Here is a 24,790-nt window from a genome sequence, read left to right on the forward strand (position 1 = left end):
GATACCCTGACACCCAACACAGTTGCCGAGCTCCGGGTTGCCGAACCCCGAACTCCGAAATTCGGGACTCGGGACCTGGGTTTCGGGACTCGGGACTCGGAGCTCGTGACCTGGGACTCGACAGTGTTCTAAATACCGAGTCCCTGACGCCCGATTCTATAATCACGAAAGATTCCATAATCACGAAAGATGAACCATGAAACGCAGAATACTGACACATGCTATCTCCAATGCTCCGGATACCCTGACACCCAACACAGTTGCCGAGCTCCGGGTCACCGAACCCCGAACTCCGAAATTCGGGACTCGGGACTCAGGCTTCGGGACTCGGTGACCCGGAGCTCGGCAACTGTGTTGGGTGTCAGGGTATCCGGAGCATTGGAGATAGCATGTGTCAGTATTCTGCGTTTCATGGTTCATCTTTCGTGATTATGGAATCTTTCGTGATTATAGAATCGGGCGTCAGGGACTCGGTATTTAGAACACTGTCGAGTCCCAGGTCACGAGCTCCGAGTCCCGAGTCCCGAAACCCAGGTCCCGAGTCCCGAATTTCGGAGTTCGGGGTTCGGCAACCCGGAGCTCGGCAACTGTGTTGGGTGTCAGGGTATCCGGAACATTGGAGATCGCATGTGTCAGCCAAACATGAACCATGAAATGCAAAATACTGACACATGCTATCTCCAATGCTCCGCATACCCTGACACCCAACACAGTTGCCGAGCTCCGGGTCGCCGAACCCCGAACTCCGAAATTCGGGACTCGGGACCTGGGCTTCCGGGACTCGATATTCAGAACAGTGTCGAGTCCCGAGTTCACAATGTCGGGGTTCAGGGTTTTGTCAAATGTGTACGGCAATAACAAATGTTAATTTGAGCATATTGATACATCTTCCCCCAGTCTCAAATATCAAGTGCTGAGGTCCGGGTGTCGGGACTCAGTACCCCGGCACTCGGGACTCCCATATGTCAAGTCCCGAGTTCCGATTATCGAATACCGAGGCTCGCATCCAAATTATTCAGTCCCATATATCACTTCGCAAATGCTCACAATTGAGTATTGAGGTCCAGATAACTATTGGTACATGGTATTCATTTGTTGGAATGTATATAGGTCACAATGCATGCTCTTTGTTTGATCTTTCACACACTGTATGGACCATCCACACTAGCCCATCCACATGATGGAACACCAGCGTAAATGTGAACAGAATCCCTCATATACCATGCCCAAGCAATCCGATCCCCTTCCACATCATAAACTCCATGTCTCACAATCCTTCCGGAAAACGCAATCATACAGCCGGAATTGTACTTGAACTCCAGCTGAAGGCTTGGCATTGTCATCCGAGCATTAGAATAGTTCCCCACGGTGGTGAGAATGTCGAAGCATTCAGCAATGGACAAATGGTCTCGATGATTTGGGGTTTCCCGATTGGAAATGATGGAGAGGGTGTTAAACACCGATGCCCAGTACTGCAGGGCCTCCGGCATCTGTGGCAGATCCTTGCTTACTGCTATATGTCCTAGGTTTGACAAGGTTCGCAACCCTGCCCAGTACTGCTCAGGATGCATGACTCTGAGTGCCGCGGACGCGATGGCTGCTGGCCTTGAAATGGCTTTGAGGATATTCTCGCAGGAAGGTCCCTTCAATGATGCAGATACCTCCGGATCGGACACATTCTTTGGGATTGGTGAGTATGACTGCCGGAATCACCATCTCATCAGATCCTACCTCGTGTCCCTGTTGAAACCATGCCGGAGATAAATTGATGCATCCGGGAGTTGCCCCAACATCTTCCGAGCCCCGGTTGAACCACTTTTGATTAGTTCGCCAATTGCCATCAGCCCTTACACTTTTTTCGAGGCTTGGAGCGAGCAAATTGGTGGCTTCCCTGATTTCCTTCTGTAGGTTCCATTTGATATTCAATATCCATTGAGTAACAATGTATATTACACACCTGGGTGGTGTCGGTCAGGGCGTCTGGGAGGTACCATGCAATGATGGCACCGGATGCATCGAGAATTGTGGCAGGTTCGTCGACCAACCTTTTGCCTTCATGGCCAGGAGGACACCTCTCAAGCAACCTAGCCTCTCTCTGTTCATTATGCCCGGTGTCCTTCGGGGAGATCAATTTGCTATATCTTGCAATATCCACCTGCATCTGAACTGTCATGCAGGAATTTGAATGATAAAACGAATTTTCCGAATCTGCAGGAAGACCCACTGGGATTTTTATATGCCTTTATGAGTACATCAGCCAAGCGATCGCACGCCATCACCAGATCAGTGTCTAGGTTGGGGGAAGGTATGACTGGGCCTCCTCCAGTCTTCTCTGCCTTGAATTTCTGTTCGGTATATTCCCCTGCTTCATAAGTCACAGTCAGGGCCCAAGTGCGCCAGATGTTTATACTATCAGGAGTGGAAGGGGAAGAACCGTTCATGCTGGATGTTAATCTTGGGAAATCAGACACTGAATGCTGAATGTCCGGACTTTGGTGTTAAAGGGGGTGGAGATAGAGAGGATCAGATAAGGGAGCCTGAGATAATTTTGGCTGTCAAAGATGTATTATTATCCATTGCTCAATGAAATACTACCTGATTGGAAGTGTGCTGGTCATCAGATATTCATTTGTCGACTCCCGGGTCCCGGAACTCGGAAGTCGGTACGGTTGACCCAAATTTGGGTGGTCGGAACTTGGCTTCTTGTAGGGAAACACAAGCCTCGCACCCCGGATTCCAAATTCTGCAAGACAACCTGTGCACCATCAAAGGCCATGTCAGGAGATCACCTGCTGCTCCGGGAACTCGGTAACTTTGATTTATTACCTCCTCTGAGTACGGTTGACTCACATTTTGGTGGTCGGAACTTGGCTTCTCGTAGGGCAACACAAGCTTCGCACCCCGGATTCCACATTCTGCAAGACAACCTACGCACCATCAAAGGCCATGTCAAGAGAGCACCTGCTGCTCTCTTCAGAAACATCTCAACTTCGGTTGGCCATTTAACACGGAAAGTATTAACTAAATTATGTGTTGAGTTCCGGGTCCCGGAACTCGGAACTCGGAGCTCGGTACAGTTGACTCAAATTCTGGTGGTCGGAACTTGGCTTCTCGTAGGGCAACACAAGCTTCGCACCCCGGATTCCACATTCTGCAAGACAACCTGTGCACCATCAAAGGCCATGTCAGGAGATCACCTGCTGCTCCGGGAACTTGGTAACTTTGATTTATTACCTCCTCTGATTTGGTTGATGTACAACTACCTCAGCTCCATCATGTCTACAATTATGATACACATGGGCCCACCCATCTATATTTTATACCACCCTCGGCCCACCCGTCTAATACAACATCCCATACAACACCCTCGGCCCACCCGTCTAATACAACATCCCATACAACACCCTCGGCCCACCCGTCTAATTAATATGCGTCTGGGCCCACCCGTCTAATACAATATTTTATAATACCCTCGGCCCACCCGTCTAATTTAATATGTGTCTGGGCCCACCCGTGAATGTGATAACAAGTACCTACCCATCTATCTCATACACATCTACCTTAATACACCCATCTGCATAATATCCAACTACCTCGGCCCACCCGTCTACCTAATATTCATGTACATCGGCCCACTCATCTACTCTATATATTCCCTGCATGGGCCCACCCGTCTCCATCGGGAATAATTTGCCTCCCGGCCCATCCGTCATAGTCGAGGATATTTTTATCATGGGCCCATGGTCCGCTGGCCCGTATCATACGGGATATTATGCATGTCCGTTCCCTCGTATTATACGGAGATAGGTCACTGTAATATGTGCACTGCCATTCCGATTAAACATCGATAACGCACGCGACAAGGTGTATCGTGATATGTCATACTTGTGCCAAAGTTGGGGAAGAATCCACTTCATCGCCATTCTCAGCTTCTGGTTGAGCTTTATGCCGCACTTCAAGTTGTCGTCGTGACTTCAGCCAATGGCGTATGTGTTTTTTATTCATATTTCTGTTGCGCTAATTTCCTCTCAGTGGTCCCCAATCATGTACTCGATCATCGATGCCGAATTTTTGTCTCCTGCTTCTATTTCATTGTCTGCATCCTTGTGTTGAACATCTGGCTTCTCAATCTATTCATTGCTGTGATAACGAACTCGTTCTCTGCCATACGTGCAGATACGCAGAAGAGTGCCTTTGGTGCTGCACCGTGTGTTTCTTGACTTTTCCATGTGCTAACGCTAATGTTATTCCAATTACAGACTAGGACTTGTCGTCGAAGTTGGTCAGACGGGAAACACATTTCTCAGAGCAACCCACTCAAGGAATTCTACACCCATATGCGCTGGTGCTGGGTGTTTCTGGCTCTCATGTCGCTCGTGGTACAAGCCACCGCCAGTGCTGATATTAACTCGGAGCTATACCCCTGGTTGATGATATTTCAACTAGGGAGGTTCTATAGGGTGATTTTGGAGTTCCCGAGAATGAAACTGCTCATGGCGAGTCTAGTCACCATCTGAACATCTTACAAACAACTAAACCATCTCAGCTCACGGTCTTTGGAAACCTTTATGGTCTAGTGAACATGACAATTTTCTTGCTGGTCGTCAACCTCCTTGCTGTGTTGGTCTGCGTGGAGCTCATTCGCGGTGATATGAATGACTCGATTGGGTTAAATTTCGGACAGTTGTGGAATTCGTTCCTCGCTATGTACCAGCTCTTTTCCTCCGAGAATTGGACAAACATCTTGTACTCGACAGCAATTACAGGGATTTCCCTGGGGCAGGTGGTGATTGTGATTATTTTCTTATGCTCGTGGCTTATATTTGCAAATTGTAAGTCGCCTAAAGTGCTCGTGCATATTGCTTGCCCTCCTTCATTGACGCACATTGTTTTCTCCAGTCATCATGATGCAGATGTTTGTCGCCGTCATTCACGAGAACTTCAGTGTCGCAGAAGAAACAAAGAAGAGTAAACAGGCATCGGACTACTGGGTTCAACACCACCCACAAAGGGTCATGCACAATAGTTGGACTCGCAAGTTGAATCCATATCGATGGATCAAGGCGGATCTGTTCGCGTCAAGGTCGAAATCTTTCCTTCGAACCTGGTCTTACCAATGCAGAAGACGCTTGTGCAGGATTATGGGGTTGTTAGACAGCACAACCGAAATGGGGCTGTATGTGTTTTTGAGTGTCTGAGATGACAAACTGCTGATATCCTGATGCGAAAGAAATCCGTTCTGTTGAAGAGTGCGAGACATCTGCCTTCAAAATCATTGACGATGCTTTAACAACTGTTTTCTGGGACTATGGATTCTAATGATGTGTTGTTGGCGGACTTACGACAGAGCCATTGTGAGTTGACAGCAGTGCAAAACGAAGAGACAGGGCGTTATCTGTGAGCTTTCTGGTATCCAATAAGTGGCAGCTTTGCTGACATGAACTTGTAGTGATATTCTCGCCAAGGTGGGCAACGGCAACGACACGACTGAGAACGACCATGACGAACATTCCGAGTGGAAGGCGCAGAAGGCTGGCCCCTCGTGCTTGGAACAATCCTTCACCTTCTACGACATTCTCCTTTGACAACTTCCGATCCTCGATGCTCATTCTTTTTGAGATTGTATTGTTGGAAGGGTGGATCGATGTCATGTTGGTCTTGATGAGTATTACTGGGAAGAACCAGCAACTGCAGGTCGATGTTTCACAGACCAGGCCTGTTGGCTTATGGCTTGCTTAGTATCATCATCAGCAACTTCTCATAGTCGGAATGTGTCAAACATTGCTGCAAGAGATTATGAAGACTTGTCGCAGGTCCGTCCAATACCATTAGCTCTCTAACGATCCAATTCACATAGTGTCGTATTCCAGTTTATGCATGCACTAACAAGATCAAAATTGTGCGGGGTATTGTAAAACAGCAACACCACGAACTACATTCACGCGTTGTGCATTCGAACTCCGTCAGAAGGTATTTCAAAGTCCGGCTTATGTCAAGGTTTCATCGTGTTCTCTTTTATCCCTTTACCATAATGTTATCTCCGATATCTAACACATTGCTGTCCCTCCAGCTCCAAAAAATGCGCTTTGATAGACACACATCCTCGATAATCTTACCACCGCCGGCAGGCAGAAGAAGATCAGGTAAGTTTCATATTCATAGGCTCACCCCTATCATGCGACTCAAGGTTGAGTGACGTGTTATCGGCGGCTGGGCGCAAAGCGGTCCTGGCATAGAATCCATTGGCCAACATGTCACTTGTATTTCGTTATGGGATGCCTGGTTTTCATGCAACTCTTGATGAGATGTCGTAGGTGGACTTAAAACTGCGGTAAGTTTTTGCATATATGCGCATATACTCTATGTATTTGCACCAAACTAATGACTACAAACAACCAGATTAGCAGCGCCATGAGGTCACAACGATCTGATGACTTCGCATCCCTCGAACACCCAATGCTCAAGTATATTTTGACGAACCGCAACAGCGATACCCTGCAGCCTATCATACCAAAGTCATCATGTAAGTCATCCAACACTCACGGTTTTGCATGTCTCTCTGCTGGTGATATCCAGGTTGAAGAATCTACTAACGAAGCAGGTGGTGCTGATATCCCAGATGCGGACGCTCCCGTGCCTCGTTGGGGTAAAAAGGCTGCCTAGGTATTTTAAATCCTGGTCTGTTTGCCTATTCTGATTATTGGTTTTAGTCACACAGATTTCAACGCTGTCACTCGCTGCATTACACTCGATTCGTGCCCATGCTATATATTACTCTTGCACTCACGACTCCATTTGCGCTTACAATGTCTCGCACTTGATGTCTCTCGTATACTATTGTCACACCCTTGATCCTACTTTCGGATGGCGTCGGACTCGCATAGACACCTGTGTAGTTTTGCTACTTGCATTGCTTTGTATTGTACGATCATGAAATCCACTGGATTCCATTTATTGCATTGCAGTGTGCTATCTGTCTGGTATGAGTTATGTAAGCTACGAACAGCCTGCTTGGAACTGGTAAGGCTGGATCAACATTGCAAGGCGTCTCAAGACTTGTTAAAATACACGATCCTGATGGCTTTTGACCAGCCTGGTGCCCATCTGGCACGACGGAGAGGTTGTCTGCAAGCCGTGTTCAGTCTTGGCGAAGTTCGTCAGACTGGGGGTATCTTGCCAAGCCTGGGAAGGGCTTACCAGGCTGCGCCACTTTTGCTGATGACTGAGCACAAGGACGGTGACGCTAAACTCTGATGTTCAACAGTGAACACCTCACTGATGCTGATTATAACTCGTATTGGAACGGGGCCGTACATAGCTGGCTACTTACATGCCAGAATAGATGAATCATTTATTAGACGAATTTGTATTTGGTTTTTGCGTCTGAGCTTCATCTTGCTATCGGTATGATGAGGGTCACGCATATGCTAGTTGAGTGGGTACAGCGGCACACTCGCACAAAGGACATAGCAATTCTGTACTGATCGATATATACTAGTACAAGGTTACGGAGACAGCGAGAATCAACTACAACAGTCTGTCAAATTATGAGCCAATCAAACAGTAACGGATTCAGAAGGAAGCTCTGCTTTTCCCGTCAACGCAGCTATGCTATGCACGAGCTGTTCAACCTGTTTCACAAGTGCACTAAGCCGGAGATCTTGTCCCACGAAGCGAGATTCTACCATCGCAGCCAGCTTATCAACTCGTAAGGAAAGCGAAGTAGTCTCGTCCACGTTAGCCAAAGGTTCGACTGACGTTTCGATGCCTGTATCTTGAACTCGGTCTTTTAATCTTGACCAGCCAGTGTTTGTAAGGGTGGTGATCTGTGGCCACGTTGAACACATCGTGAAATGCACAATCACCGCATAGGGCAATGGGGAAATGGCTTTCTGTAATAATTGTCAAGCTTTGTGCCCCGTTAGACAGATGGAAATCTGACCTCTGCAGTTAAAGCATACATAAAAAATGCCCTTCATCTTGATGTTGCATTCAGCACAAGAATAGGCATCCTCATTCGCGGCTGAGGTTTCAAGTCATCACCTCCCCACAAATCGACAGATGTGAAAGAATCATCTGCTCGAGTGGCTTCTGTCGGATGTGGAAGTTCAGGTCCATCTGATTGCATTTGGCATACGTCTTCCGGTGGTGTTGTGGTGGGCAGAATACCAGATAAGAAATTCCTAGCATGCCACCGAATTCGGCTGCAGCAACTATAAGGGAGCACCATGCGGAAAACAAGCAAGTTGTGCGTCGCCTTGTGGTCCGATGGATATTTGTGTTTTGAAATTGGTAGAGATTGGCATTCTGAACACAAATCATACCCATCTAGCTATGATCCAGTTGTATTGTGCACCATAGTTGTTTTAATCGCACTCACCATCATCGCAGTCTATACAATGGTGATATACATCAGTAATAAGGGAGTGGCATGCGTCGCAGCAACACCTGAACACCAGATAAGTAGATAGTCGAAGAATGATAGGTAACAGAAGCTGTACTTACTCAAACAATCATTTGCGTGTCTCAAGTTCAGCTAATGAACTCCAGTGTTGGACATCTGATTCAGGCAGCCCTTTGGACAGGGCTTTGAACCTTTGTTGTTGCTCGGGCGATAGGTAAGGTGAGGTTTCCAAAGGGAACGACTTTCTCTTATTGTGGAGCTTATTCAAGCACCACAAACGGATATATTCGTCCTTGGGATCTTCAGGCTGCTGGTTAAGGGTATATGCGACGAGCTTCACAGGCCTTTCTAACAATTCCTGGTCCTCTGTCAGACTGAAGGGACCAAGTTTCAATGCTGTCTTATCAATCTCCAGCTCAGTGTTGTCAAGCTCAAAATCATGGGCTTCCCAACATTCAGTGTCGTCTGCGGTTCGTTCTGGGCTGTACCAAAAGTTGTACTATTGCGGGGCGTCAGGGACCGGAAATAAATACACTGTTGTTGTCTCTACGCACCAAGCCGTGTGCATACCACGTGAACCTTGCTTTTGCATCTGTTCCCTGCTGGCGAAATGATTCTGTTGTAGAAGGAAAAGTGCATCACAACCGTGAGTTTAGGAGCATACCTGCCAGTTGTTCAACACGCAGATCCACCACTTCCAATATATTAGATATCATTTGAGTTGCACATTCAAATTCTCTATCCACCAGAATTACTGTCCTGGCAAGTTTCATGATTTGTAGATGCCTCCTCGTAATGAGGTAAAGCACTGGCAGTAAGAACTGAACAAACATTCATGTGGGCATTCGGTACAAACGTTGAGTGAACGACGACTCACATTTTTGATGCGATCAGATCCGAAAAGTTTGAAGGAATCTTTGGAGTCGATTTCATACTTTACAGTGTCAAGTCTTTTCACCAAGTCATTCTCCTGAATGTTGCGATATCTATCAGACAATTGCGTGAGATCTAAGTCTGAGTCCTCTGGCCCAAGCTCTGCAAGAGAGCGCACGAGCCATTTGATGCCTGTTTGCATGTGTAAATATCCGCATTCAGAGGTGAGAAAAGCGCCAAACCCTGGATAACATCTGAATCCAAGTACAAGGCGATACACCTCCTGTTTACCGGCAGTACATCTGCTTGCACATGAACCATGCTGTGCAAGACTTGTTCAATTCGTGTGTGGTAATGTTGGCTATCCACTCTCCAACCTTTGCTGATGTAAACGCTCCAAGTTCGACCTGACGACAATGACCAAAATACTCACCTGCAGCCCAGTATGCAAGTGCTTGAGGTACACTCAAGCCCAGAAGTATCGCGGAAGTAAAGGCATTAACTTCCCTTACGCTGCAGGCTATGCTGTCATAATTATGCATAAATAAGGATGGTAAGAGACTTCGTCGTTATGCATGGCTCACGCTAATCCCCAAATACTGTTGCTTTTATGCATAACAGTGTCGAGCACCTCCTGCCGGTTATCCGCACCTTAATTTGGTTATCCCGATCGTAAATCTACTCCTTTGTACCCGTTCCTGGCCTCCCTTCCAGCTTCTTCCTAATTCGAGCCTTATCCCGATCATAAATCTACTCCTTTGTACCCGTTCTGGCCTCTTTCCCAGCTTCTTCCTAATTCGAGCCTTGCTAGATCTCTATCCGGATCTCGTGCAGGAAATTTCACTAAGTCTTTCAACCGGGCATAATTTCTACTAAGTCCCTCAAGTGATAGACTAGCGTAGTCTTTTGGCATCTGTGACAGTGGTTCTAGTACACGTATCATGTCTGTTTTGCATTTACATGTACTAATGTACGATTTCTTATGCAATAAACAACTTGAACAACGACAAAAACATATATTTTGAAGGTCACAATAATATCTACTACATGCACGCAAGAAGGAACAAGGTATATATACTCGTTTTGCAAGAAACGACCTTCAGCAGTGCAACTATGCTACTTTCCTATGTATATGGGTGCATGAGCCAAGGTAAAGGCGGAGAAAACAAGACACTTACTTTTCTTAGGACGTTCGTTCTGGGACTCAGCGGGTCTTGGATGTTTGGGATTTTGGCCGATGCTGTTTGCCTGTGTGAATCGAGTCGTCTCCATTCAAACACGTCCAGTTTTCCTGATAGGCGGGGTACTGTTTGATTTGCTGGGTATTTCCAGGTCTGCGAGAACCTTTTGAACACGCTTGCCACTGGTGGGAGGGTTCTCTGTGCATGCCGAGGGAGGTTCGTCGCCTTCACTTACTATGGGTTCGGAGGAGGTAGTAACGTTCCTGCCTGAGTCGACTCAGATAGCTTCTAGTGCTGCAACAGCACCAACCGTTCCCACACCCACTGAGGTATCTATCCCGGACCCATTGGCACTCGCATCAACAGTGTTGTTACCTGCAACTGTGTGACTGGAGAGATTCCCAAATGGTGTTGGAGATGAAACAGGAGCTGATGCCGAAGAACCAGGCACCGGTGGTGGGACTGGGAGTGGAGGAAAAGAAAACATAGGTGGAGGGATGAACGGTGCTGGAGAAGACCTTCTGATGATGTCAGACAGGGAAGTTAAAGATGCAAAGTTTTCAGCTAAGAGCCGTGGACGAAAGCGAGGAGGAGAAGTATAAAGCATGTCCCTCTTCCATGCAGATATGGGCGAAATTGATGGTGAGTCTAAACAAGCAGGCAGGTTTGACGATGGCACTGATGTGTTCATGATGCCGGTTGTAGAGGGATTCTCAAAGTCTGACATTCCGAAGTCTCCCAAAGTGCCGAAATCATATCCATTGTTGAAGGAAATTAGCCCATCTGGATGCTGAGTCGGATACCAGGTATCAGCAGGAGGCTGGTGCATGTTTTCAACTGCAGAGATAGGTGCATGAGCTATAGGCGGCGGATGGGAGGGTGAAGACATCAACACCGAGTTTGATGGAAGGTTTTGGCCGGTATTAGAAGACTGCGACTCCCCAGCCACTAGGTTGGTGTCAGTTCCAAGAGTGGATGAGGGGGTAATGGGGACATAATCAATTGCGCGCATCTTCCTGACATGTTCTGCTTGATTGGGTAAGTCCAAAAATTTCATCAGAAGAGAAGAGAATAGCAACTTACGAAAAAGACTCGAAATGAAGGCAACATATGGCTTGATGTACTTGTCGTCGAAATCAGGAGTGGCTTGCCTCCAGTTTTGCCCGTACTCATTGATTCCTGTATGGTAACTTCAAAATGTCGACATGTCAGTAGGCAGTATATGCAATAGAAAATTCTATTCACCTCATCGCATTGATTTCACCATTATATCGAGGGTCAGGTCCAGCACCCAGAATAGTCCAATGGAAGCCAGTCATTTCATGGATAGCTTGCAAGAAGTGTGCGATGGGGCCGGTACATTCTTCAAGAGCCCTATTTGGTAACTGTGAGCCAATAGTTCTCGTACTGGTAGGTAAATGAGGTCAACGAACGTAGCTAGTTCCGAATTTGTCCTTTCTCGCGCTCTGGACTTGGCCTTGAGCAGTTCGCTGGCCTTTGTCTCACGTTCCTCCTGCACTTTTGCCAAGCATAGTGCTTTCACCTCAGGATTCACTGCCTCGTATGCCTCTCTTGTAAGTTTTTTCATGGTTGAAAGTCTATCACCCTTTGTAATAACAGAACCTGACGCGAGAGCCTCTTGTAGCTGATCTCGGACATCGGTCGCAAAACCTGATTTGGCAAAGATTTCTACAGGGCTGTGAATTCAGGTCCCCTTTGCCTTGTTTCCAATCATCTTATGAATAGATTTTGTCATTTTGTTGACTGAGGCGCGTCCGCTACGTTGTGATCTATAATTGAACCAGGTCCTGATTTGCTAAGTATATATGTTGTTGAATATATGATATATACATATGAGAGCTTGGTAGTACTCGCACCTGACGTCTCTTGTCTACAGCTTCCCCCAATAATTTTTTCTGTTCCTCTGCGTGCATTGACATGTCTGGGAGCATTGAATTAATTTCGGGCCACTTTTCGAACCAAGTGAGATAAACCCCCGGCCAGAAGGCCGACACAGTCCCTTGAGCCTGTGCTTTCAGAAAATCATTATACAAGCCTTGCAAATATTCCTTTTGCTCGGCAGTCACCCATTCTGTTCCTGCCATCTAATAGACATCGGCATGTCTTGATTAGTGACATGTCATCCGATGGAAAAACATACTAACGCGATTGGTCTGTTTTTTGTCGTAACATGGGTTTTTGACGGAAATAAGGTTTTGCAATACTACGGCATCGGAGCCTGAACTCATTATCCTACACTGCCATAGCACGGACCTACACAGTCTGTGCTATGGCAGTGTAGGATAATGAGTTTAGGCTCTGATGCCGTAGTATTGCAAAACCTTATTTCATCATGCAGTGCGGACATTTGATATTTCCAAAGATCAAAACACAATCGACGTATTTGATATATGTACATGAGTGTATGTACACGAGCGTTAGTGTAGAACTTCGTCAAATTTTGATGCCCTTCTGGTACATAAGTTCTCCCATGGAGTGAGCCACTGCAAGGTTCCCAGCTCCATCAAATGTCAGAAGACTTAAGATATCCTCTAGATATGCGAGAATGGTTCTCAGGAAACGGGATGCCAAGTCAGTGGCTCACCACTCGTCGGATGTGATTCCACAGAAATATAGAATCTGATCTTGGATAGGAATTATGCGGTTGAGCAAGCCTTCAATTATCGCCATTGGTTTTTCGAGGATGCTGACATCACCTTTAATGCTGTCATCCAGGGTCTTAACATACTTGGTGAAGACACCTTGGACGAAGGCGCAAGGATCATCTGTCACCATCAACATCTCGTCCTTGATAACCTTGAGAGCGAACAAACATTGTGTAAGATCGGATCTGTTAGATATGAATGAATATATGACATATGTTTCTATTTATATAGCAAGAACACACAGGTTGATGTCTGTGTCAGGCTCGGACTCAGAATTCTCATTATTAGATTCAGACTCGGAGTCTTCATCACTGGCAGAGCCATGCAACACTTTGGATAGAGCTTTCAATAACTCTTGTGATTCCTTCATGTCACGCTTGGGGCTACGAAGTTCTCTGCGTCTTTTGAGAATTAGTTCTCTGTGGCTTTTGGGACAAGTGAGTCAGGAACGCTCGGAGATAATTCATATAAGGTGTGACATACTTAGCATAATAGCGCCGGCGTTTTTCACGAGCAGCGGTTAATTTTGCCTCAGGAGTGATGTGAATGGTTGGACGAGCCATAAGTGATGGTTTTCTGGAAAGGATTTTGGTTGGGTGGTACGTGGTCTTGGTTCAAAAGAAGTAGGGAAGTCGAATGTAACTAAAAGTCCTGCCAGTAGAACCAGTGGCCAGTTGGACCAAAACCCATGACTTGGTAGGACCAAAACCCACGCTCAAGTACTGCTACTGATACTCTAATATTACTATTGCGCACTAGTCACTCACTATGGGCAAGCACAAGCAAGAGCGCGACAAACTCACACAAGCATGGTCTGATCTCAACCAAGCGAATCATGCTGCCCGCCAACGAGCTTCACAACCACGACTGATCGAGGAGACGAACTCAGATACCCACCTTCTTTACCACAAAGTCCAGTCACACACAATCACAGGACCTGGTTGCATTGCAGTGCAAACCAATTATATATGCTCGCAAACAGATGCTAGCGTCCCTAGTGGCCTTCAAGTCCCGTCGCAAACACAAGAACCTGAATTCAGCTTGGACGACAACTTGGATGCTGCATATTCTGTTTACGACGATTACATAGCCGACACATCTTGTGAACCCAAAAAGCGAAAATGAACAGCTGGTGTAAGGTGTCGTATAGTATAAGGTTCGGTTACTGCACTAACACCATTTGCTAGGACAATCCTCTTGCACTTTGGGTTCCAGAACGCGAGAATTTTCTTCTTGAGCTTCTCCGATTGGATGGACGTGGCGACTACATTTTTCATCAAGTCTGTGAGGGCCACGATGGGTGCCAGGAATATCCGGAATACTGATGTCGGGATTGTTTTGGCACGGCTTTGTATTGCAAAGGATGTACACTGGCAAGACATTGAGAAAGTCCATTGCACAGACTTCAGGTCAGTTCTAAGTCGTGCATTCAGAGCCTTAATTTGCTTAAGGGATCCTACTATAGCATTGGGTTGATGGGCACTTCAAGGACACTAGCCTCAAAACCCTCGGTCTCAGAATACAGCTTGGTCATCGAGTCGGAGAGCGTTGTTACAACCCAATTTCGACAGTATTTTACAACGACTTCGTCATTCTTGATGTCAATGGTGTACATTCAGTCGCAGTAGACTTCTGTGGATGTGAGACAGCACAATCACTAACCACTCAACTCCTCCACATCCGGTGGTTTCCAGCAACATCCGTTAATCCCAGAAAGATCGGTTGGGAGTGAAAGGTGATCATCACAGACTGCAGTGTACGGTGTACCCTGATCAGCGTGGGAGTTAATACGCGGGAATTAATACACTGCATAGTACATATGTGCACAGACCATGTGCAATACATACACATGTAAATACTAGGCAAACAATCTCAAACATGCGCATTGCGCAGATGTAGTACTGAAAGAAGAAAACAGAAAGAAAAGCTATATAGCACGTGTCTTGATCCGACGTGAGGTGGGAGTAGTTACAGGTGTTGGGGTATTGTTGCGTAGATGTAAACTTGCGAATGATGAGTTCATGGATGCGGTGTGTATGGATAAATGAAACTACTTACACACGAGTTGATCTACGAAGGGGCGTTGCTTTCGGCAGACATGTGGGCACCGATTCAGAGAGTTCAGGGTTTTGAGAAGGTGGGATCGGATAATCAAAATCCAGGGAATGTGTAGCTGGTGCAGGCCCTGCAGTGCGAAGATCGTGCAGTAAAGAACGTAGATAGTCATAATCGGGATCTTCTGAGAATGAGAGAGAGCGCGAGTAGACAAGGATATTTGCAAATGCAGGAGGAATTCCCTCACATAAATCCGCAATGGCGGTATCTACTTTGCACTCGAGTATAAAGGAGTCAGAAAGCTTCTCGTGGTCACTATTTAACCACGGTAGGGAGCCACGCAAGAAATATATCAGCATATAGGCAAGTGATTCAAGATCGTCACGGCGACCTGGCTCCAATCCCAAGTGATTGTTGATTGAAGCGAAGGCAGGGGTGCCTGTGAGACATCGACCTCGACGAAATGGGATGTGGGATGCGGTTGAGGAATTCCAGTATCTCTTCGCGATACCAAAATCAATAATATAGACAGTTTTTTCCGAAATATCTATCATAGCGTTTTGCGGTTTGACATCGCCATGAATATAACCGTGTGAGTGAATGTACTCCAGACGCGACAGCTGGAAAATGGGTCAGTATCTACAGCACAACACATTTGAACCAAAGTACCAGCTGGTCCCCTAAGTTTACAACAGTTTGAAGTCTGAATTTTCGGTTGCACGTCAGGAAAAGATCATGCAGCGAGCGACCAAGGAGGTCAAGAGCCAAGGCATAGTGTGTTGACTCCCTGCCAAACCAAAGGACGCGGGGGATCCCAACTCCACCTTCGAGTTGCTTGAGAATGCGGTGTTCATGCTCGAGAGAAGGTGGATTATTGGTGACCGGTTCGAGTTTGATGGCAACGATATCATCGTTAAGGAAGTTTTGTGCGCGGTACACAACAGCTAGTGTATATTTGAAACCCTGAATATCAATCAATCGACTGTCGACATCATACGAACGCACCATATGAACCTGATCCCAAAATATTTTCCAGCCTGAATCTACCATCAATGCGTAATGGAGCCTTACTCATGCTATGCGACAGCTAAATGTTGCAGACTTACAGCGAGAATTGAAAATTCAGCATGGTGAGAGTGGCTTCCGCGTGACTAGAGCCGACTGCAGTCAACTTGAGCCGGCTTGAGTCGATATTTCTCAATTAATGGCTCGTAGCCAGTTCGTGCAGCTCGTAAGTCGAACCAAACTGCACAATGCTAGACGAAACGAGATAGATTAGCCTCAACATACGCATGCTACTGTTCCTGGGAGATTAACCTCCAGGTCGTCTTTCCTTATTTGCTTATCATCTCTTCTTGTCACCTTCGACACCACATGTCGCTCACCACCGGTATCTCCATCACCGGTGGCTTCTTTTCCCTTTCGTACGATACTTAATGTTTTTGCTCGTGCGCAGCTGCACCTTAGCGTTGTCTACCACTCGCTGAGGTATGCACCAGTCCATTTCTTGTACTTACCCTTGCTAACTCGTAGCCTAGACTGTGTCTAGGTAATGCAATATATTGAGCGTTGTCTACCACTCGCTGAGACTGTGTCTAGCGCTCTACACACAACGTGGTTCGACTGACGAGTTTAACCGAATGGCAAGTGTAGCCGGTAAAAGCCAAGTCCGAGCCGGGCCGAGCCGAGCTGTGACATCACTACTACCAAGTACCACAGTTATGAGACATACATGTCTTCATCAGAATTGGAATTTTCTTACAATTTATTGTATTGCTTTGTCTTTGGGTATAATATATGTATATTCGATTTGGTTTACCAAAATTATCAATTAAAAACATCTCCAACCCGATTCCGTGATGTTATCTTCCCATATCTAGGTTTTGAAGTTTTGCTGATGCCTTGCACAGCTGGCAGAGACAAGTCCAACAATCTCGAAACTGACGACACGTGGAACTGCGACATCAGCAAAAGTGGTGCAGCCTGGTAGTAAGCCCTTTCCAGGCATGGCAAGATACCCCCAGTCTGACGAACTTCGCCAAGACTGAACACGGCTTGCAGACAACCTCTCCATCGTGCCAGATGGGCACCTGGCAGGCTGGTCAAAAGCCATCAGAATCATGTATTTTAAAAAGTCTTGAGACGCCTTGCAATGTTGATCCAGCCTTGCCAATTCCAAGCAGGCTGTTCATAGCTTACATGACTCGTACCAGACAGATAGCACACTGCAATGCAATAAATGGAATGCGGTGGATTTCATGATCGTACAATACAAAGCAATGCAAGTAGCAAAACTACACAGGTGTCTATGCGAGTCCGACGCCATCCGAAAGTAGGATCAAGGGTGTGACAATAGTATACGAGAGACATCAAGTGCGAGACATTGTAAGCGCAAATGGAGTCGTGAGTGCAAGAGTAATATATAGCATGGGCACGAATCGAGTGTAATGCAGCGAGTGACAGCGTTGAAATCTGTGTGACTAAAACCAATAATCAGAATAGGCAAACAGACCAGGATTTAAAATACCTAGGCAGCCTTTTTACCCCAACGAGGCACGGGAGCGTCCGCATCTGGGATATCAGCACCACCTGCTTCGTTAGTAGATTCTTCAACCTGGATATCACCAGCAGAGAGACATGCAGAACCGCGAGCGTTGAATGGCTTACATGATGACTTTGGTATGGGAGGTTGTGGTTCGTCAAAATGTACTTGAGCATTGGGTGTTTGAGGGATGCGAAGTCAGCAGATCGTTGTGACCTGCTAATCTGGTTGTTTGTGGTCATCAGTTTGGTGCAAATACATGAATATATGCGCATATATGCAGAAACTTACCGCTGTGATATAAGGTTTTAAGTCCATCCTACGACATCTCATCAAGAGTTGCATGGAAACCGGGCATCCCATAACAAAATGCAAGTGACACGTTGGCCAATGGATTCCATGTGAGGACCGTTTTGCGCCCGGCCGCTGATAACACATCACTCAACCTTGAGTCGCGTGATAGGGGTGAACCTATGAATATGAAACTTACCTGATATTTTTCTGCCTGCCAGTGGCGGTAAGATTATCGAGGATGTGTATCTATCAAAGCGCATTTTTTGAAGCTGGAGGGACAACAATGCGTAAGATGACATTATGGTACAGGGATAAAAGGGAACACGATGAAACCTCCACATAAGCCGGACTTTGAAATGCCTTCTGACGGAGTTCAGCACAATTCCACAACTGTCCGAAATTCAACCCAATCGAGCCATCACCGCGAGTGAGCTCCATGCAGACCAACACGGCAAGGAGGTTGACGAGCAACAAGAAAAGCATCATGTTCACTAGACCATAAAGGTTCCCAAAGACCGTGAGCTGAGATGGTTTAGTTGTTTGTAAGATGTTCAGATGGCGACTAGACTCGCCATGACCGGTTTCATTCTCGGGAACTCTAGAATCACCCTATAGAACCTCCCTAGTTGAAATATCGTCAACCAGGGGTGTGGCTCCGAGTTAATATCAGCACTGGCGGTGGCTTGTACCACGAGCGACGTGAGAGCCAGAAACACCCAGCACCAGCGCGTATGGGTGTAGAATTCTTTGAGCGAGTTGCTCTGAGAAATGTGTTTCCCGTCTGACCAAACCTCTTCTTGCTCTTCGATCAAGTCCTAGTCTGTAATTGGAAAAACATTAGCGTTAGCACATGGAAAAGTTAAGAAACACACGGTGCAGCACCAAAGGCACTCTTCTGCGTATCTGCATGTATGGCAGAGAACGAGTTTGTTATCACAGCAACGAATAAATTGATAAGCCAGATGTTCAACATGAGGATGCAGACAATGAAATAGAAGCAGGAGACAAAATTCGGCGTCGATGATCGAGTACATGATTGGGGACCACTGAGAGGAAATTAGCGCGACAGAAATATGAATAAAAAAACACATACGCCATTGGCTGAAGTCACGACGACAACTTGAAGCGCGGCATAATAAATATTTGTCGAAACTCTAGATGCCACTGTTTGGATAGTCTCCCTCCTGATCCGAAATTATGATATCGTCGTCTGTCGAAGAAATTCCAAGCGACGAAACTGACAAACCTGCTCCAAAGGGCAGATATAACCCTCGACCGCGGAGTCTGATATACCATCCAATTGTAAATAAGGAATGGCTTTTAAGGTACCCGGATCAATGTAACCACTGCAATATTGGGTTATTTGCGTTTGATTTTCTCCGAGGGTGGGCTGAAGATAGCAATTCCGTCGAAAAGAACCCTTAAACGATTGGATGCCAATTATCCTTCGAGAATAATTCATGTTCGATAAGCATTCAGAGACCGGATAGACTCACGAAAATAGCACCGCAGCAAAGACAACAAAGTATGCCACGTTAGTAAGCAGCGGCCGAGTGATCTTCAGTGACTGCATGATTGTCTGTAGAATTGTGTGAATGCCCATAGGTAAAATCCTGTCCGCAAACTCACAGTGGTTCCAGAAGTAATAGCGAGAAGTCTTGCTATTCGCAGCACAGTCATCGCTCTGAATACGGCGACATGATGAGACCCACGCTCCACGCCTGCCATCGCGAGTGCAAAGCTCAACCAGAAGCTGAGAATGGCGATGAAGTCAATTCTTCCCCAGCTTTGGCACAAGTATGGCATATCACGACACACCTTGTCGCGTACATTATTGATATTTAATCGGAATGGCAGTGAGATCACGTCTGAAGGTGTTTGGTCTGACCGAAGGGCACGGGAGAAGAAAGTTGGCTATGAGGGATTCCGGAGATGGGCGCGTGAAGAAGGCTCATCTACTATGGTCTGTTTTTCTTGACGCGAAGCGTCGTGAGGCAAACTACTTGGACCAACTACTATGTCAGGCATCGAACATGACGGGGTAGCCTCGGAAAGTTTGAAAGGCCACGATATACGATCATAGAAAGGCTTTAAGGAGAGTCCGCGTGACAAGGAACCGGATGCGGAAGGACCTACCCTCGATGTCGACGTTATTGATGATGTCGAACTTACAAAGAAAGCTGATATTGGAACTTCAGGATCTAACAGAAATCCAGAAACGCATATTCGGCCAATTGCTTCAAACCTAGCAGGAGGGATCAGGCTGAGGAGATGGTGACCAATATGACACCTACGTGAATAGGATGAACAACCCAAAAAGAACATAATCCTCCCAAGCAAAAAAGAAACCCTTAAGTGAGGTCGGCATAGACTGATCCGAGGGAAGAAGGACTGAGTGAGACGCTTGAGATATCAATACACAGGCAGTAAAGATTATTAAACAAAGTATCAGGAGGTTCGGTCCATCTGCAAGGATGATTAATATTGTCGGGCGGGAGAAACCTAGAAGAGGCATACGGATGAGAAAGGAAACCATAGAGGCGAAGACGAAACGTGCTGGAGGACTCTAAGAAACCGAGAGTGCGCCCTTGTAAGGGTGTTAGCTTTCTGGTAGGGAACACTTGTTGTTCGTTCCATTGTTCTTCGAGAGGCTCCTTGTTATCTTGTGTGGGAGAATACTTGCCATCGTCGAAGTCTTCATCCGGTATGCGAATTGAATTGTCCAAGGCGTGGCCTGACGACGCGGAGAGATGCGCGTTGAAGGTGCTTCGACATTACCATGAATGCTGAGCCCGTTCGTTTGGGAGGGGAGGGTGAGGAACTGTAACGTAGCGTCCTCCGCCTGGTGGGGCCTGCAGCACCTCCTGTGCGCTCAGAGTCACTGATGGTCAAATCATTAGCACTAGCCCAACTTTCATCTGCAGATTTACATTGAGAGTTGGTGCCAGTGAGATGGACATCGTCTCCGTCCTTGGATGAGTCAAGGTCAGACTCCGGAGTCGAAATTAACAAGGCGGAGGATGGATCAGCAGTGTAGGGTAATTTGTTGTAAATCGAACTTTCATTGTAAGCTAATGCATTTGCAAAGAATCCGTTGTCTAGAAAATAAACCGGGTCCTCGTCTGCAGTAAATGGCCGGGGCGATATTCTTGAAGGACCCGCCTCCATAGTTACTGAGAGAATCGGGCGTAAGGGATCCTGCCCTGCATCTAACTTTGCCCAGCTGGCTCGTCTGCGAGCGACGGAACGACCACCATCCACTGAAGGATGAAGTGTTGGAGACAGACTCGGACTCGGAGGAGCTGAAGTGCCAGCAAGGCCCGTGATAGTGACAGTTAAGTCGATAGCGAAAGAAGAACTTCGGGTTGAATGACTGAGAGATGAATGATGTTGGCTGTCCAGATGCTGGCCATCCATAACATATGCGTCACGGTAGCCTCCGTAGCGTTAATGCAACGTCGAGAGAAAGTCTGTACAAACATTGGAATATCTTTCAGCAGTGCAAGAGAAGAAATATGTTGCATTAATTGGATTGATAATTTTCGCATGCAATCCTACATGGGCGAGTGACAATAGGTGACAATGTTAAGCGCTAAGCGGTTATAAGACAGAGCCTCGCAATGCCCAGTGACATGGCGCCTGTAAGGCATGTAGCCATATTGGAACTCTACGCCAGGCTTACAGTATTTGCCGAGACCTTGTCAGCTTCTGCCACTTTTGCTGATGGAACACAGCAGGAAAAGCGAGGAGCGTTGTGATGGGTGGATTAGATGAAGAATCGGACACCTCAAAGGCCGCCGTGCAGTGTACGTTAGCGCAACCGCGTGTCAATGGTGAGGTCGACCTGACGCGAAGGATGTAAATCTAAGGAGTGAATTGACATCGCCAGCAAAGCAGACTGACCTAAAGCGAGGGTATCATTCATGATGCGGCAATCCCCGATTTTCCAGTGCGGGAACTTCTAGATGCCTTGTATGCGTCAACGTCTCTCTTCAGTTTGTATATTTACCATTCCCTTTGTGGAATGCACTACACCCGAGGTGTGTACTTACTATTCCATGGAAAACAAAAGTTCCGACCCTGTAGCACAGTGCCTATCAAGAAAGAACAGACTGTTTAGCACTCACCGCAAGTACTACAGCGAATTGTCGATTTGGAAGTAATTGTCGGCAAGTTACAGAACATGGTGCGTTCGATCACAAAGCACTTTCTGACACTGTACAGTGTTGTACTAGGCAACTCCAGGCTCTCAGCATCATACTGTGGGGCTGCTGGAACGTGGCATCGGCATATGGCCGACGCAACTGCCCCGGTACGCTGAAGCGGTCATGCTGTGAGTATGCATATAATATTGTGATAGTTCTCAATTTCAATGACATGCTTAGTACGGATAATGAAATTGACGATACTCTGATCCCTCCGAGGCAGATTTATTTCTCTTCGTCAGTCACCTATGTTCCCGCCAATCTCCTTTAACGCCATCTACAGGCCCCCCATGATCAGGGATTGGCAGGAACTTGTCCACCCACTGGGCGGTACATATTACTATAACAACAGAAAGGTGCGTTCTTGTAGTACAACTGATGTAGTCATCTAATGGACGTTTAGAATGCTTACACTTCGATGAACATTGGTCATTACCAGGATCTACAGAGGCTCGATGATTTCATCAATGCATCACGATCGGCTGCGAAAGAAGATGGGTGGGTGCTGGTAGTGTACCCGGCTATTTTTATGGGAGAGCAGAGGTTTCAATACTACTATGTGGTCCCGGACCACCAGATCATCACCTGGTTAGAGGATATGGATGGTCACATCCTTTTCGGAGAATGTGTCAACCCAAGCAAATGGCGCCATAAAAGTATGTTGTATTCACATTGCGTTTTCATTCGCTCATTATGCAGGACTTGAACTGGAGGCCCAATATTGGCGAGTGGCTGACCTACTATGTCGTTTAATCAAAATGAACTCACTGGATTGTCGCTCACCACTTCACAGGAAACATTTTGAATTCTTTCCGCACAATTTCCGAATGAACACCTCACAAGTGAGACGCATAAGGAGAGAGATGGGCTGCTATCTCGGAGGTGAGCCCGGTGGTACTACAGTTACAATCAGAATAACCGATTCAAGCACAGAAGCAACGACTTTAAGTCAATCTACCGCCGCTTCGATGTTCTGGACGTTAGACCAGATGAATAAAGTTGTGGATCAACTGGCCAGTATCGGTATGCATGTCTGCATTGTCCGACTAGCATGTTGATTGACGACAAACAGAAGACCTTGCAGACAATGACTCTATTGAGGAGACCGGTGTTGTATTCTGTTGTGCGTGTGCTTGTGAAAATTAAACGGTCCAAATACTGATCTCTTTGTTAACAGGCAGAATCTTGTACATACTACGTAAGTTGCTACTTCTCATACATAAGGCGTCATTGATTTGTTAACGCACATAGGCCATTACCAATATCTCAATCGCCATAACCAACCTGAGGCTCGCCTGATTCGAAAGCACGCTGTGAAAGAGAGGCCTCGAAATAATAGGCTTTTTTCGTTCATCGGCAATGCTGCAGCTATGGTGCTGTGCGTGCCAGTCACTATTGAGCGCATTCAGACCACTTCTGTTGATGGAATTGTGAATGGTGTAGAAGTTCGACGATTTGTCAACGACTTCAGCAGCCAAGCTAAAAGTCAAATAACCCTGGTACGATTTTGCCAGTATCACAGACAAGTACACCCCCTTACTCATCCCTACAGGCAGGTGTTTCAATGGCCCTAGACGTCGCCATCCTTGCTATTCCAGGTTTAGGAACATCAGCAATCGCACAGACGCTGTGCTCCTGTTCCTTGCTTTTAGGTGTCGGCTGCATTTTTGCAGGAAATATGGTGCAACACTTCGGCGAGAGAATGGGATCCCTAGATTTTGCGGTTCGCTTTACTTCACGTTTCTGCATCCCGACCCTGACATTGTCCGCTAGGCATATTACCTTCGTAAGAAGAAAATGATGCTTATCATCATTACAAGCATACCCACTTTTTTTTGTGTACTAAGGTAAGCAACCTTCTGGTCATGATCACGTTGCATCGCTCATAGACTGGTTAGTGTGATCGGGTCCATCTTGGGATTTCTTTCAGGTGTCATTACGGACTTGAGTCCATCTGCACCCATAATTATTGCATGCATCGTTACTCTTTGCATCGTGGCGTGTCTCTTAGTTGTATTGGTGATTGCTAGCTATGGTCCAAGTCTGGCTCGGATGCGGCCACAGTAATATCTCTGTCTTGAAAAATCTAGAGGATGTAGTTATAGGTATCACACTCTCAATTACAACATCAGAATGCAGACTACATGCGATCTCGAACTGGGCGTGGGTCGTGAGCGCGCCATTACCATTAGAATCAGTGACAATCGCAAACCTGGGCCCGAGTGGGTGAGCGAGTGAGCAATCTGCAAAGACTTACCACCGACCGGCCAATTCCTACATATCCTCGAAGTTCCCGCACTGGAAAATCGGGGATTGCCGCATCATGAATGATACCCTCGCTTTAGGTCAGTCTGCTTTGCTGGCGATGTTAATTCACTCCTTAGATTTACATCCTTCGCGTCAGGTCGACCTCACCATTGACACGCGGTTGCGCTAACGTACACTGCACGGCGGCCTTTGAGGTGTCCGATTCTTCATCTAATCCACCCATCACAACGCTCCTCGCTTTTCCTGCTGTGTTCGCAGTTCCACGCGTCGTCAGTTTCGAGATTGTTGGACTCGTCTCTGCC

The 24,790-nt window shown here is 46.6% G+C and overlaps 10 protein-coding genes across 10 annotated transcripts; 4 read left to right on the top strand and 6 right to left on the bottom strand.

Moving 5' to 3' along the window:
• Positions 1 to 1,442: 1,442 nt before the first annotated feature.
• HD556DRAFT_1190169 (uncharacterized protein) lies at positions 1,443 to 2,152 on the bottom strand (the record flags this gene model as incomplete). The annotated part of the gene is made up of 3 exons (XM_041296150.1): positions 1,443 to 1,679; positions 1,732 to 1,902; positions 1,958 to 2,152. Coding segments are annotated over 3 exons (603 nt in total), but the record flags the coding sequence as incomplete, so codon positions are not given.
• A 1,580-nt stretch (positions 2,153 to 3,732) lies between these two features.
• Positions 3,733 to 6,663, top strand: HD556DRAFT_1314686 (uncharacterized protein; the record flags this gene model as incomplete). The annotated part of the gene is made up of 15 exons (XM_041300981.1): positions 3,733 to 3,778; positions 4,177 to 4,207; positions 4,260 to 4,395; positions 4,460 to 4,832; positions 4,900 to 4,968; positions 5,064 to 5,176; positions 5,348 to 5,397; positions 5,450 to 5,542; positions 5,765 to 5,813; positions 5,858 to 5,970; positions 6,094 to 6,143; positions 6,315 to 6,331; positions 6,400 to 6,464; positions 6,502 to 6,523; positions 6,577 to 6,663. 15 exons carry the CDS (start codon positions 3,733 to 3,735, stop codon positions 6,661 to 6,663), a joined length of 1,314 nt encoding a protein of 437 aa, XP_041152369.1.
• An 849-nt stretch (positions 6,664 to 7,512) lies between these two features.
• Positions 7,513 to 9,819, bottom strand: HD556DRAFT_1461166 (uncharacterized protein; the record flags this gene model as incomplete). Its single annotated transcript, XM_041308248.1, is given in 9 exon segments — positions 7,513 to 7,892; positions 8,044 to 8,307; positions 8,381 to 8,392; positions 8,412 to 8,448; positions 8,596 to 8,903; positions 8,959 to 9,020; positions 9,069 to 9,225; positions 9,282 to 9,469; positions 9,711 to 9,819. 9 exon segments carry the CDS (start codon positions 9,817 to 9,819, stop codon positions 7,557 to 7,559), a joined length of 1,473 nt encoding a protein of 490 aa, XP_041152370.1. The 3' UTR covers positions 7,513 to 7,556.
• A 200-nt stretch (positions 9,820 to 10,019) lies between these two features.
• HD556DRAFT_1314688 (uncharacterized protein) lies at positions 10,020 to 13,687 on the bottom strand (the record flags this gene model as incomplete). The annotated part of the gene is made up of 13 exons (XM_041300982.1): positions 10,020 to 10,204; positions 10,456 to 10,525; positions 10,694 to 10,725; positions 10,780 to 11,484; positions 11,542 to 11,648; positions 11,704 to 11,865; positions 11,892 to 12,129; positions 12,241 to 12,274; positions 12,336 to 12,556; positions 12,620 to 12,711; positions 13,064 to 13,309; positions 13,367 to 13,549; positions 13,608 to 13,687. 13 exons carry the CDS (start codon positions 13,685 to 13,687, stop codon positions 10,020 to 10,022), a joined length of 2,355 nt encoding a protein of 784 aa, XP_041152371.1.
• Positions 13,688 to 13,892: 205 nt separating this feature from the next.
• HD556DRAFT_1451271 (uncharacterized protein) lies at positions 13,893 to 14,249 on the top strand (the record flags this gene model as incomplete). Its single annotated transcript, XM_041307922.1, has 1 exon — positions 13,893 to 14,249. One exon carries the CDS (start codon positions 13,893 to 13,895, stop codon positions 14,247 to 14,249), a length of 357 nt encoding a protein of 118 aa, XP_041152372.1.
• A 340-nt stretch (positions 14,250 to 14,589) lies between these two features.
• On the top strand, positions 14,590 to 14,856 carry HD556DRAFT_1250666 (uncharacterized protein; the record flags this gene model as incomplete). The annotated part of the gene is made up of 1 exon (XM_041298952.1): positions 14,590 to 14,856. A coding segment is annotated over one exon (267 nt), but the record flags the coding sequence as incomplete, so codon positions are not given.
• Positions 14,857 to 15,178: 322 nt separating this feature from the next.
• On the bottom strand, positions 15,179 to 16,254 carry HD556DRAFT_1250667 (CK1/CK1/CK1-D protein kinase; the record flags this gene model as incomplete). Its single annotated transcript, XM_041298953.1, has 3 exons — positions 15,179 to 15,799; positions 15,849 to 16,123; positions 16,185 to 16,254. The coding sequence occupies 3 exons, from the start codon at positions 16,252 to 16,254 to the stop codon at positions 15,179 to 15,181; spliced, it is 966 nt and encodes a 321-aa protein (XP_041152374.1).
• Positions 16,255 to 17,706: 1,452 nt separating this feature from the next.
• On the bottom strand, positions 17,707 to 19,847 carry HD556DRAFT_1314690 (uncharacterized protein; the record flags this gene model as incomplete). Its single annotated transcript, XM_041300983.1, has 12 exons — positions 17,707 to 17,793; positions 17,847 to 17,945; positions 18,013 to 18,040; positions 18,212 to 18,261; positions 18,349 to 18,537; positions 18,624 to 18,830; positions 18,888 to 18,918; positions 19,048 to 19,061; positions 19,262 to 19,460; positions 19,512 to 19,594; positions 19,645 to 19,768; positions 19,834 to 19,847. The coding sequence occupies 12 exons, from the start codon at positions 19,845 to 19,847 to the stop codon at positions 17,707 to 17,709; spliced, it is 1,125 nt and encodes a 374-aa protein (XP_041152375.1).
• Positions 19,848 to 19,850: 3 nt separating this feature from the next.
• On the bottom strand, positions 19,851 to 20,753 carry HD556DRAFT_175662 (uncharacterized protein). The gene is made up of 3 exons (XM_041309805.1): positions 20,533 to 20,753; positions 20,310 to 20,481; positions 19,851 to 20,260 (listed from the first exon to the last, which is right to left on the bottom strand). Exons 1-3 carry the CDS (start codon positions 20,549 to 20,551, stop codon positions 19,930 to 19,932), a joined length of 522 nt encoding a protein of 173 aa, XP_041152376.1. The 5' UTR covers positions 20,552 to 20,753; the 3' UTR covers positions 19,851 to 19,929.
• A 1,715-nt stretch (positions 20,754 to 22,468) lies between these two features.
• HD556DRAFT_1451275 (uncharacterized protein) lies at positions 22,469 to 24,287 on the top strand (the record flags this gene model as incomplete). Its single annotated transcript, XM_041307923.1, has 10 exons — positions 22,469 to 22,576; positions 22,624 to 22,876; positions 22,920 to 23,102; positions 23,154 to 23,243; positions 23,293 to 23,343; positions 23,398 to 23,418; positions 23,472 to 23,719; positions 23,773 to 23,943; positions 23,994 to 24,067; positions 24,119 to 24,287. The coding sequence occupies 10 exons, from the start codon at positions 22,469 to 22,471 to the stop codon at positions 24,285 to 24,287; spliced, it is 1,368 nt and encodes a 455-aa protein (XP_041152377.1).
• Positions 24,288 to 24,790: the final 503 nt, after the last annotated feature.

The sequence above is a fragment of the Suillus plorans genome (assembly GCF_016647745.1).
Source record: "Suillus plorans strain S12 chromosome Unknown HD556scaffold_125, whole genome shotgun sequence".
NCBI lineage: Eukaryota > Fungi > Basidiomycota > Agaricomycetes > Boletales > Suillaceae > Suillus > Suillus plorans.